Source organism: Molothrus ater, chromosome Z (genome assembly GCF_012460135.2).
Source record: "Molothrus ater isolate BHLD 08-10-18 breed brown headed cowbird chromosome Z, BPBGC_Mater_1.1, whole genome shotgun sequence".
NCBI lineage: Eukaryota > Metazoa > Chordata > Aves > Passeriformes > Icteridae > Molothrus > Molothrus ater.
In genome coordinates, this window is record NC_050511.2 from 43628011 (window position 1) to 43640875 (window position 12865).

The following is a 12865-nucleotide window of genomic DNA, read 5'->3' on the forward strand; positions in this document are numbered from 1 at the left end:
ACCTACAGAAAAAACAGTGATCTTCCCTTGGTATCAAGGGAGACACTAACACATTTACAAATACTGACTTGCAAAGAGAGACAAAAATTTTCCATCCAATTCAGAAAATCCTCTCAAACTCAAATCCAAGATGTGAGGTTTAATAATCTGAGCTCATTGATTGAAAGGTTTTCCCCATTCAAGAAGGGGGATGAAGGGACAAACCTGAGTGCCTCAGGAATATCATTCTCCTCTTTTCCCATGCAGTTCCAACAAGCCTAGGCAACCTAGGGAAATTCAGGCCCTCCTTGATGTCTCATTCCACAGAGCTCACTCCTGAAGCAGCTGGGCTGGCTGGCTACTTTGTGGCCACTACAAATGTAGATGCATTTAACACAGTTCTTGATCATAAAAATGTGAATGTGGATCTAAGATCTTTGGGTCCTGGATTTATAAAGTAGTGGTGTGTCTGTCTAGTTTAATGTATGTGACTACCTGCAGTGGGACTGAACCGTGTATTTAGTGGGGACTGAGAGGCGCCTGGCTGAGAGACATTTGGTTTATAGCCACACAAAGAGCAGCCTTTTCATATTGAGTGTAACACTCCCATGCATCTGTGGTTTGATCGGGTCATTTAACTTCTCTACCTTGGTTGTTTCATATGAGAAGTCAGATTGCTAGGGCCTGCATTTTTGACAAGTGGTGCTGGAGGATTAACTCATGAGTGTGCACTCTGGACTTCAGACAAACCTACCAGTATGAAAAACTTTAATTAAGATTCCTTGTCCTCTACTTGAACACACTTGCACACAGCCTTATCCTGAGCACAGCTTACTGTTTGCTACTAGTACTTAAGGCAGTAAAGGCTGAATGTGCTCAGTAGAATTGGAATCAGACTAAAAATTTACTTTAAGACAGCCATTGAAAATCCAAGGTTTGGGAAGAACCAAGAGAGACTCCAAAGGCTGAAGCAAGCAGTAATAGCTTTCCACCGATTCCAGCAGGCTTTGAATGAAGTCTTTATCTCCCACAACTGGCTCAGTAGTTATCATTCCTCACCATACATACTTCTTCATCTTCTGCTTCTCTCAGAAAACCGGAATCCAGGAAGTTCTTCAAGCCAGAAGAGACTATTTCTGATGTCAAGAAAAGGGAAGAACATAGCATGTTGCTTCTGTACCTAGCGATCAAATCTAGCATTCTAATTATAATATATATAAATGGGGAAAAATGTGAAAGATTGGAACACATACTTGTGGAACTGAGCAGATTTTTTTTCCCTTGGAAAAAAGGGGATTGGATTGATCTTGAGATAATTAGGGAGTTGTAAATCTGGCTTGATGGAATTGTAAGAAGTCAATATGGCAGTGGATGAAAATAATCAAGATTTTGCAAACAAAATAAATAAGGATTTTTGAATTTGAGGAGGTCAGGAGCAGCACATTTGTTTCACCTGTAGGTGCTGCATCCAAATGGTTGTGGTGGGTGATAAGGACCAATAAATGATAGGCAAGGCCCACCAACACCCTTGGTTGTTCACATAAAACTTGCTTTGGAGGAAATTGAATCTCCATGCTAGAGTATTGCATTGTCCATTTCATGCCTTCTGCATTTCTGGTGAAGATTTTCTGGAAATAAGGGGAAGGGAGAGATAGATGCTGTATAGCAGCTGCTCTGAATTTTAGTGCAAACATCTAGGGTGCAGAGGAAGATATATGCAATTGTGAAAACTAATGCTGCAGGCTATAGCACAGGAGCAGGTAAGAGCTGCTTTACTCGGTGGTGGAAGAGTAAGGCTGAAGCAAAGAGTAGGGGGAGCAAAGGTGACAAGAGCAATTAATTTAAGGGAAAAAAAGTAGGAAAAAAAAGTTGAAATGCAAAATGATGCTCCTTGGCTAGAGCATTCTGTCTGCAAAGGATACGACTGGTTACATGTGGCATTTGGCACAACTGCAAAATGGTAGGAACAAAGGAGAGTGGGGCGGGTAGGAACTTCCTACATCTTTCCTGCTGCTTCAAGTAATATGAAATGTCAAGTTTGTGCCCTCGTCTCATTGATGAAGTGTTGGGTCCAGGCCATCAGCAGGGAGGTAATTAGCAATTAGCTGGGGAAAGAGCAATACTAATAAGATAAATGATTGCTAAGGAGATAGGAGTGTGAGTCTTGGGATATATGGCAGTGGGGCTGGGACTCTTCACCAATAGGGCAGCAGTGCTACAGAGCAGGAGACCAGGGGGACTGGGAACTCCAGTGTTGGGGTATGGGTTTGAGTGCTCTAGGAGCCAGGGCTGTAAGGAGCAAGAGGTGGAGTTTGGTTGTGAGGAAATTAGGTGGTACAGGAGACAGTGGACATTTAGAGGATGCATGCTGACATTGATTTTTGGAGAGGGTAGAGACAGAGATGAAAAGTTTGAAAGAAGGTCTGTTGGAAATTGAATCCATTTTGAAGAAAAGCAAGAAATTGTAGATTTACATGAGAAGAGAGGATATGAGTCTTCCCCGGCAGCCAGAATCCGGAATCCCGGAATCCACATATTCAGTTTGTGATGCCAGGCATAGTCTTCCTGTCTCTTGATGCAAAGCTATGCCTCCCTTCTTGCTCTGTCCTCCCAGGCACCTCAGGGCTGTTACTTTTTTAAGCCTTTCCATCCCTTCATATTTCCATCCCTTCCAGGCTGATATTAGCCTAGTAGGCTGTGCAGCAGCCTTGTGTGTCAGGCTGCCCCAAGAAACCAGCCCCAGAAGAAGAAAACACCATACTCCCCCATGCTTGGTGATACAGCCCACCGCACAGCAGACAATGGCTGTTACCATGGTGCTGCATCACAAGAGTGGGTGTCTCTGGTGTCACACTCTGGCTGACACATGATACTTCTGTCTCGAGTCTTTTCCAGTTTTGGCTCCTGTCCTCTGCCGTGGGAATGAATGGTGTTTCCCTTTGTTTAGAAAATCTGCTGAGAGATCTGCCAGCTGAGTCCTTCCAGTTCTGACCAAAGCCAATAATGATCTGTTCACACTGGCTAGAGTCACGCTGTCCCTGTGAAATGGGCTTGTCCACATTTAACTTCCCACCTGTCATTTGTGCCTGATGTGTGCTCACTGCCTGGAGTGAGCACGCTGCAGAGCTGGGGACGGATGTGGATGTGTCCATCCATTTCTAGCTCTCTGCTGTCAACACCCATTGCAGATTTGTTCAAGCAGAGGAAGTGATCTTCTTAGTACTTTTCTTGAGAGCAATGTTGTTTGTGTTTCTGACTGGAGCATTTCAGCCAGAGGCAGCTGTATGAACATGCCAGAGTTACAGGCCATAATTATCTCATTTTGGGGAGGAGAGTGGGGTGTTATGCTTTATGTTTTCCCAGCTCTGAAGGCTGCTTGTTGCATGTCAGTGTGACACACAATTGTGGCTGCAGCAGTCCTTCTCTGACTCGGGTTTCCAGATGCTAATAATCCTGTAAAAAACTGCTGACTACCCTACCAAAAAAAAAGGCTATTGAATAAATGTTCTTTTCCCCTCATGTCTCACTGACTTTGTATCTGATGTGCAGTCTCAGTCCTCTGAACCATCTGTAGCAGGATAAAGAGGACACTCATGAAAAAGGGAAAATTGTACAGGAGACTCAACAGGAATATGCCAGGGTCTAAGGAAGCCAAAACCACAAAGCCACCATATCTTGGCATGAAATGTATGCTTCTCTTGATGATAGCATACCATACAGTCACAGTATTTAGCATCTCCTTTTGGAGGTCAAGACCAGAAAGGTTTCTGTGAGACTAGCTAAGGCTTCCATAGAAAGAATAATGTTCTGTAGAATCACATATATTGTTCAGGTGGGTAAAAGATCATTTCTTTTCTGCTCAAATACAGTATCTCCTCACCTGCGTGTTTTAATGCACTTTTGAACACCACTGCTGATATTTATGCAAAACATTATTTTTTCTTGTGGCTGATAGACTAGATGTGCTACTTTACTAATGAATCCAGCTGGTTATCAAATGCAGGCACAAAGTAGAGATGGCAGAAGGAATCAGTGAGTCTATGGCAGATGGGGCTCTGAGTGGAAGACTCCTAAGAGTAGCCATGCTTAGGCAGAGGTGTTTCACTTATTTTGAGATGGCCTTTGATAATCGGATTCAACAGATGAACATAAGATTCAGTGCTTCAGCCTGAGGAAAAAAGGTGTCTCTTTCCTTATATGATTCCCTTGCTTCTCTACTAGGCACTGTATCCTCTGGGAAAAAGCTGGAGGAGATGTGCCTGCCAGATTGACTTGTGGGGCTGATGATTCTGATGTGATGCATGCTCTGCAGTACAAGGCAGTGTGTCCTTGTTAAGCTAGGGCAGAGTTAATTTCTTCTCAGTAGCTGTTACAGGGCTGGTTTTTGATTCAGTGTGAGAATGCTGTTGATAACACACTGATGGTTTGTTCTTTGCCAAGTTGTGGTTATCCTAAGTCAAAGACTATTTTTCCCTTGTCTTGTGCTCTGCCAGGGAGGTGGCATGCAAATGAAAGTGGGAGGGAGCGTGGCCGGGACAGGTGACCCAAAGAGATGTTCCACACACAGAAGGTCATGCTGAGTATTTGAAATGGGGGGAGTTACCTGGAAGGGTGGATGATCTGGTTTCAGGAAGAGGAGCTCTGGCTCAATCAGTGGGTGGTGAGCAATTGCATTGTACATTACTTGATTATTTTTTATTAACGTTATTATTTACCATTATTATTTTATTTTCCTTTATTTTTGCTATTAAAGTGTTCTTATCTCAACATACATTATATATTTCTCCTCCCCATTCCACAGGTGTGAGGGAGAAGAAGGGAGGAGAATGAGTGAGCAGCAGCATAGTGCTTAATTTCCATCTGGGCTTAAACCATGACACAGTGAAAGAACCCTTATATTCTCCCAATGCCAATCTATCTTTGCCATATGGATAACATTGCAAAGAAACCCAAATGTGATTCTGTTCTTTATCCTCCATGTGGCAAGTTGGGGGAAGGGAAGGAGTCTTGGTGATTTGATCCCTAGAAAACTCCATCTAATGATCTAATATGGCAAAGATCCAGACAGAGAAACAACACCGAGCTCCTGGGAACTGGTTGAAATTTCCTTTTCCCTGCCTCCGCTGTTGGCATTCCCCTTGCTGAAGTATCCTGAATTCCTAGACCTGGCTTCTTGCTTTCCTGTTGGGAGTAGGATGGAGGACTTTCCCCCATCCAGAGAGAAGGCTAGGTTGTACCTTAAGTGCTAGGAAGCAGCAGGAGCAGGACTTGCTAGGGCTTGGTAGCCCCAGAACAACCAGCTATTTCTCTGTCACTTTTGGAGATGCTTGGGAAGAACATGGCCAACATCAATCTGGCTGGAACCCTTCTTCATGGCCTTCACTCTGGCAAACTTTTAGTATCGCCCCTAGGTTACACCATGATTGCTGCACTGGGCTGCCACTTTTGGAGGGAGTTGGCAAAGAAAATATTTATTGACCTGTTGTTGCAGTGTGATTTCCTGTTTCACCTATCCAAACCTCTCAGGTGTGCCAATCTTCCCCCTCCCCCTTTTGCCCTCCTCCTAAGAGCTGTCCATCAATCTTAACATTCCAGCAAGGGCATCATGTGGTTGGCAGAAGTTCAAAAGATGCCCCTCAGGTCCGGGGTCATTGGCCTGTCCAAGTGTCTGTATCCCTTGAGCCTTCCCCTCCTCACACCTGGTTGGTGCCTCACCTGTCCCTTCCCCTCCCCCTTCCCCGGGGCTTAAAAGGAGATGAGACCATGTGGCCTGGGGTTCTATTGGGAGCTGTTACCACATTCAGAGGTCTGTCATCCTGGAATAAAACTCTGGATTAAGACTCTACAATAGAATCCGCTCTTTTCTCTTCACCGTCGCCTGAACCTTTTCCACCAGAGGTAAACTGAGTTCCTACTATGCCTGGATTTGTTCCAAGTGCCGAGCTGCAGCACCCAGCCAGCCAAAGGTATCTCTGAGGTGAATCACCACAGCTGCTGCCTTTGGCCCAGCAGAAAGGGTCAGACGGGGCCAGGCATGACACACCTGGAAACATCAGGATTAATAACCTGTCTCTGCTGTGGGCTCATCAGTTCCACACAGACATCCAGGAGCTGTGGCTGTTTGTTGGGGAGCCTATTTAGAAGGTTGTACCCCCTACACATGGGCTGATTTCAGGACCCTGCAGTCCTTTCTAAAGAGAAGACCAAAGTGACAGATTTGCTAGACATGGGGAAGAGTAAGTGTAAAGATTAAGAGAGGACATGACAGTAGAGACCCATGAGGTAACCAAGAACCTTCCAAAGCAGGCATATTCAGCAGGATTTTCTGTGTTCTTCAGTTTGACTTGGGCTAATAAGGAGATTTCTAAAGACTCACTCAGCAGGGGAGGTACTGTGAAGTCCCCGGTTTTGGAAGTAGACATAAAATTGGAGATCCCCAAACTCTGATGGATAGAATAACAAATTTGAGATTTCCCATCAAATGGTCAAATTCTGGCTAGTTACAGGGCTCCCTGGGCAGGGAATGTTGGTCATTTCCTTTCCTCCCAATGAACATATCAGATGGAGGATGGAGTGAAGTGAAATCTCTGGATTGTTTCCTGGCCATAGCAAGACTCTAGAGAATTGTCCATGAGTGAAGGCGCAGGAGAAGAGTCAGTCAACCCATAAAAGGGAAGTTTCCAGGAGCTCTGGGTATGAGGCCAAACAAACCTGGCAACTTGTGAGGAAAAAGCCAAGTGAAGAATGGTGATACTGTCATGGCTTTGCAGCATACACCTTCTCACAGTGAAGCTGGCTAGCTAGCCAGTGTGTCAACTAGCTCATTCCATGCTGTAGCTGTCACCCTAGGGTTTACTATAATAATTTATACCTGAGTCTTTTTAAAAAAAGTAATAGGAAGGTTACCATCTTTACACATGCTGGTTTTCTTACTTTGCACATCACCTCCAAGTTTGCTGTTCCCCTTGTGGTGTTGCAGCTTCTTTTCCACCTTTAATTCAGAAAAAAATTGGTTGCAATGGCAACTATATTTTTCTGAGTAAAACAGGAAAAAAAAAATGTTTTCCCAGCTGTTTCCAGAAAATCCAGACACGTGAGGAAAATCCAGTAAATGATTAACTTTGTCTTTCCATCTGTAGATAGTGGTGTTTCTGGTTCGGCTTTTTAAATGATATTATTTTTTTATATCCCTAGCCTTCTTCTCCCTCAAGACAAAAGAGAGTCTCTTTGATTTGAAATGCAATGTCGTGAGAAATTTTATGGTGAGTACCTGGATGATTACTTACTTGTGGTTTTCTGCCTTTTGAATAAGGAAAGATTATTTGGAAGTGAGTTTCCTGTACTACTTCCCTGTGATGGCAACTTTATTGGCAAAAAATGACAGAGTTTATGCATTAGTTACTCTTTGCAGCACACTGAATTTAATACACTCCTTTTTTTATTTTTCCTTCTTGTTTTTTTTTCCTTTATTATGGGGTGGTATAGTGAGGTAGGTTATTTTCAGCTGTGAATTTTTGACCCAGGTAAGTTTGTCTTAGAAAGTAGAGGGGAAGAGACTGGTGCCATCTGGCTGGAACAAGCACTGACACAGCAATGCTCAATCCATGTATCCACGTAGGTGCTTCCCTGCTGATGAGAGAAAGCATCCTATGATCTTGTGTTGTGACCAGAAGCAGGTTTGACCCATGTGTTATAGAAAAACCAGAAAACCAGGTTTGGTTTGCTGCCCTGCTCCCACTCTGGAGGTCAAGTGTGGGCTTGCTTGACAAGCACATCTTGGCAGCCCTTGACACTGCCTGTTGTACCCATTTTCCTGGTTTTTTGACCTCCTGTTTTCTGCTCAAGTCTCTTTGCAAACAAGCAGTCCGCCATAACTACTTTTTTGCCCAGCGTACCAGTTTTGCTACCTGGCATACCCAAACTTGATATTTTCAATACTGTGACCTGGGCAATCTCAGCTGACAGAATTACTAGAGCACTGTTGGCTTTGTAAGGCTCCACTCCCCCAAATACCCCCAGCACCTCCCTTTGCACTTCGGCTACTTCTCACACAAATCCCTCTTATCCAGCTGTCCCTCGTGCTGCTTTCACACTTCTGTCTGCGCAGCCACCAGCTTCTGAGATTGTCTCCCATTTCCCATGCCCTGCTCAGCCTCAGCCCAGCACCCATGCACATCACCTGCTCAGTGTTGGCTCCCTGCTCCCCATCACTGACCATGGCTGGAAATTCAGAGTAGCTTAGCCACTGCACAGACTGGACTTGACTGTCATCTTCTGAGTTTTTGTTTGGGTTTTTTTTTTGTAAATTTCTGTTTGGGTTGTTTAAAGATACATGCTGTATGCTCATGACTAAGTTTTTTAACAATTAAGAGTGCTCTCTAACTGTTATATGTATTTCATAACTGCTTAGAAAGCTGCTAGGTTTTGTGTCAGCTTTTTGTGACTTTTATTTTCTTAATATAACTACCTGGAAATTTATATCAAGCGTTTGGACCAAAAATACGGATTTCCTTCACAAATTTACTAACCTCACCACATTTCTCTGCTGATGGCCCATTCAGAGAAATGTTTTAGGATTTAATATAGCCTTTCTGCAGAAAACAATGATCAGTGGTGTAAGAAACACCAGTTTGTGCCAATTTCAGGACTCCATCACCCTCCTTTGCAGTGAAGCTAACCAAGAGCTAGATGCCCACATAGCAGAGGCTTGCACGACCATCCTGCCCCAGGCTGCAAATGCTCTCCTTTCCCAGTCCTTTGGCACAGAGCATATTCCAGATATATTCCATGTCTGTGTGACTCAGGCCAGATGCCTGGATAACAGAGAAAAGGTCAAATTTTTCTCAACACAAATAGGGTGTGGAAAAGCTCCAAACTGGGGTACAGTGGCTGCATCAGCCACCTAGGTGTCCGGGGCAGGGGATGTGCCTTGCAAGGGACATCACCAGCCCCGGACTCCAGCCCTGCCTTTGCTCTCAGCTGCCTCCTGGCCTGCAGTTGCACGACCTCAGCCTGTCAGAAAAGAGGCAGGCGGAGTGCATCAACTCCTCAGAGACCCAGGCGCTGGGTGGTTTCTTTTTCCGCTGCATTAGCCATCTCAGATGTGGCACAGATGGGGAATCTGCAGTCTGTGCCCCCACACTGGCTCCCAGGGCCCCCAGGGTGTCTGACAGATGGGACAAAGCCCTGGCGGGGCCAAAACATGTTTGTCATCACAGCTGTGGCTGGGGAAGAGGGGTAAAGCCCTTCAGCACATCCCCCAGCCCTGCAGGCACAATTCAGCCACAGAAGATGGGCACGGAGGAGCTGCATCACAGAGACCTCTTTGGGACCCTTGCCATCTGTTTCAGGGGATGGAAAGGCAGGTTGTCACCTATCTGTTCCCAGAGGACAGATGGATTGGAGTGCTGCTGAGCAGGGCAGGGGGCAGGTCCTGTGCTGCTTGTGGGATGGATGGTTAAAGGCAGCCTGTGGTACTGGGGAGCAGGTGAGAGGCTTAAGATGGGGAGAGGGGAGGTGGTAGGGAAAGAGCAGAATGCCTTCTGAAATACAGTGTACACCATTGGCATCCAGATGACAGAGGCAGTGCAGTCTGCTGCCAGGTGACGTGGGTGTAAAGCAGGGGCAGTACTGTTTGGGTAAACGTGGAGCTGGAAGTGGTGAGAAATAGTGGGTTCAGTCATGGAGAAGCAGTGTGAACTCTGCATGTCACAACCCTATTGAAAGAGTATGGGGAGGTGCTTCTGGGTGGAGCCCCCTGACAAGTTGGAAGAGCCCAGAGATGGTGCTGCTACGCCTGTCTTATTGCCAAACAGGGAAAGCTTTAGGCCAGCGTGCTTCAAGCATTATGCCTGGACATACTTTTATCCTGTTGGAAATGGATTTTTTTTCCCCATGGGCCTGAAGAAAGGCTGAGATTGCCCAGTGTTGGCAGGAAGGGTGGCTCTGGCACTGAGCTGTGAGGCCAGTGGGGAACAAGGCAGGGCTAGGCTGTCTCCTCAGCCACAGAGGTACTGCTCTGTTTGGGTGTGGGACACTTATGTCAGTGACTTCATGGTGATGCACTTCTACCATCAGCACTGTCCAAAACCTTTCAGAAGAGCACAGCATTAGAGAACAACCTTGCCTACCACCTAACACATGTTCTTTTTTACCCATGCTCAGAACGAAGCAAACATACAATCTGTTCAGTGATTCCTGGTCCTCAGGGATTATTCCAGAAAGCCTATTCTCAAGCTTGATCGGTTAAAACCAAAGAATTTTTCAGCTGCTGCTGAACAAAACACAGATATACTGAACTTGCAGAAATGGACATCCTTCTTTATGTAGTCTGCCAGCTACTTGTGCAGTTAACTCCTCTAACTGGGCTAATGAGATTTGGGAGTATTTTCCAAAGCAAGGCTTTTAATAGGGAAAACCCCACTTTTACTTAAAAGAACAAGGCTCAGAGGTCCTAGTTAGAGAAATTCTAATGATGTGGCTGAGTGCTCTAAAACCTGACAATGCAAGAGAGCTTCCAACAAACTGTGAAAAAAAAGTGGAAAATCAGTTTCGAGTGTTCAGATGGGGTTACTCCAAAGACATCTGCGCTCTTCTGCTTTTTGAATGCGTACTGCGAGGGAAAACCCCAGGGCTGGAAAAAAACGGCTTCTGCTTTTTTTTTTTTCCCTTTTTTTTTTTCTTTCTTTTTTTTTTTTTTTTTTTTTTCATCTCCCAACAACTGCGAGCCGCGCTGAGGGGATTTAAGAGCAGAGTACGGCATGTCCCAGCCCCCGCGGGCTTTGCTCGTGTTCCTGCCCAGCGCCGCTGCTGCGGGCACGCGGTCTGGGTTGTGCTTTTCACTCTATTGCTTTGCTAATCCTGAAATAATTCCCTTTTATTTATTTATTTATTTAAAGTCTTTTGAAGGAGCACGTGGTGCACTCGGCTCCCCTCCCCTTCATCGCGCCCACCCCCGCCCCCGTCTCCCCTGCCCTCCCCTGCCGGGCCACCGCCCCGCCCCGCCGGGCCCGGCCCGGCCCCGCCGCCCGGCCCGCGCCGCTCCGCGCCCACCGCGCCGGGGCCGCCGCTCCGCTGCGGGCCGGGGGGCACGGCGGTGCAGTGCGGTACGGTACAGCACAGCCCGGCTCGGCGCGGCCGGGCTCGGCGCGGCCCGGCGGGAGGGCGGCTGCGATCCGCCGCGGCCGGCGATGGGAGATGGAGGGAGCCGGCGGTGCGGTAAGGGGCGGCGTATGCCCGTGAGGGTGCGGGGGTTGCGCTCAGCCGGAGGCACTTTTTCCCATTTACTTTTGCATTTTTCCTTTTCCCCCTACCTTTTTTTTCCGTCCTTTTATTTTCTTTTTGTTACCCTTTCTCTTTTCTTTCTTCCTTCTTCCCTTATCCCTTTTCCTTTTTCCTTTTATTGTTTTCTTTTTCCCCTCTTATTTTCTGTTCTTTTTTTTCTTTTTTTTTTTTTAAGTCCTTTTCACAGTGCCCTAAGAGAAAAAATGTCGGAGCCCACTTCTGTGCTCATAACTGCTAGATCCCGAGAGACACCAGCTGCAGCAGAGAAGCTGCACTCAGGGCTGGGACCCCGAGCCTGCACGTCGTGCAGTTCGTTTTGCTTGTGTCTCCAAGTAACTTGTCTGTCTTAACACATCAGCACTGTTGCTGCACTGACGAGCTCTCTTAATCTAGCCAAATTCTTGAATTAAACAAGACGTTGTCAGAAAAGCGTTTGGCTGAGTAGTAGTAGCATTGCACTTTCAGGGCAAGAGTGGGGTTGAAATGATTTCACCAGAAGTGTAAAACTGTAGAATAATAAACTACCCGGGCATGCTCCTGTACAGTTGAGGTGTTACCTTCATCCTTGCTCCTGGGAACTGGAGCTACACTTCTCATTGGGAACATAAACATATATTTGAAATGAGTTTGAACTTCACACAAACCCACTGAAGTTGCTAACTCCCATGTAGGTGAGTATTTCCGTGCTATAAACATCAATTATCTGTCTGCCACAGGGTCCAGTTAGTATATAGTCAGGCAAGGCTACGTGTATATGGTATTGAAGTGCTTTGGGTGTGTAATAGGCAACTGCAAGTACTCTTAGTTTTGTAGCTTCAGTCACACTTTAATTCTGTCTGTGCATAGGGCCATTAACGCAGAATGTTAAATGCAGTATTTGTAATGAAACTGGAGGTTGCACACCCAGTGTTTGAAGCAATTGTAATAGACTGCTGAGAGTCATCCAAGCCTTTCTGGTTTAGCTAGTAGAAAGAAGCCTCTTTCTACTCCAAATGCTTTTTCATCAATCATATCCTTAGTTGATGTGTTTCAGCAGATGTTACCAGTTTAATGCTCAGTGAATCTGTCCTAGCTCTGTTGATTTACACAGACAGAGAGTTAGTTTTGGGGCATACTTTTGGTGGGAGAGAGGTGAAGTTAACCATGTAGGAGACCCTGTTCAAATGATCCCATTCAATTAGAGCCTTGGTTCATTGGGGAGTGTGAGAACATCCTTTGTGATAGTGGTGATGATAAAAAAAAATCCAGGAAATTTACATGCTGCTGTTTTCAAAACTTGAAACAAGTTTTGAAACAAAGAAGTTAGGACTTCGTAATCCACACAGAAAATTTTTGCATAACTGACCTGTGTGAAAGTGGTTCTCTTGAGCTATTCATGCTTAAGTGGATTGTTTGATTTACCATTTCCAATTTTCAATTTTCAGTTTGATCTCTGTGCCATCAAAGTGAGAAGGAAAAGAGCAGTGAGGATATTAACAGAGTGTGCTAGTGGCTTTTTTTTTCCAGCAAATCCTTCTTTACTGTTGTCAAGGTGCATAGCTGAAGGACATAGATGTTTAGAGTACTTCCCCTCCCTGCCTCCACACCAACACAGTCCTTTCTA

At 45.6% G+C, this 12865-nt stretch overlaps 2 protein-coding genes across 2 annotated transcripts in view; one reads left to right on the plus strand and one right to left on the minus strand.

The window, feature by feature from the left end:
* Positions 1 to 12865, minus strand: part of NIPSNAP3A (nipsnap homolog 3A) — a 53142-nt gene that overhangs the window by 20035 nt on the left and 20242 nt on the right. The gene's annotated exons all lie outside the window — the stretch shown is intronic.
* PSD3 (pleckstrin and Sec7 domain containing 3) overlaps positions 11088 to 12865 on the plus strand; it is a 115998-nt gene continuing 114220 nt past the window's right edge. The window contains exon 1 of the mRNA XM_036402951.2: positions 11088 to 11196. Coding sequence (XP_036258844.1) covers positions 11176 to 11196 — 21 coding nt within the window. The 5' untranslated portion in view covers positions 11088 to 11175. The remainder of the gene's footprint in view (positions 11197 to 12865) is intronic.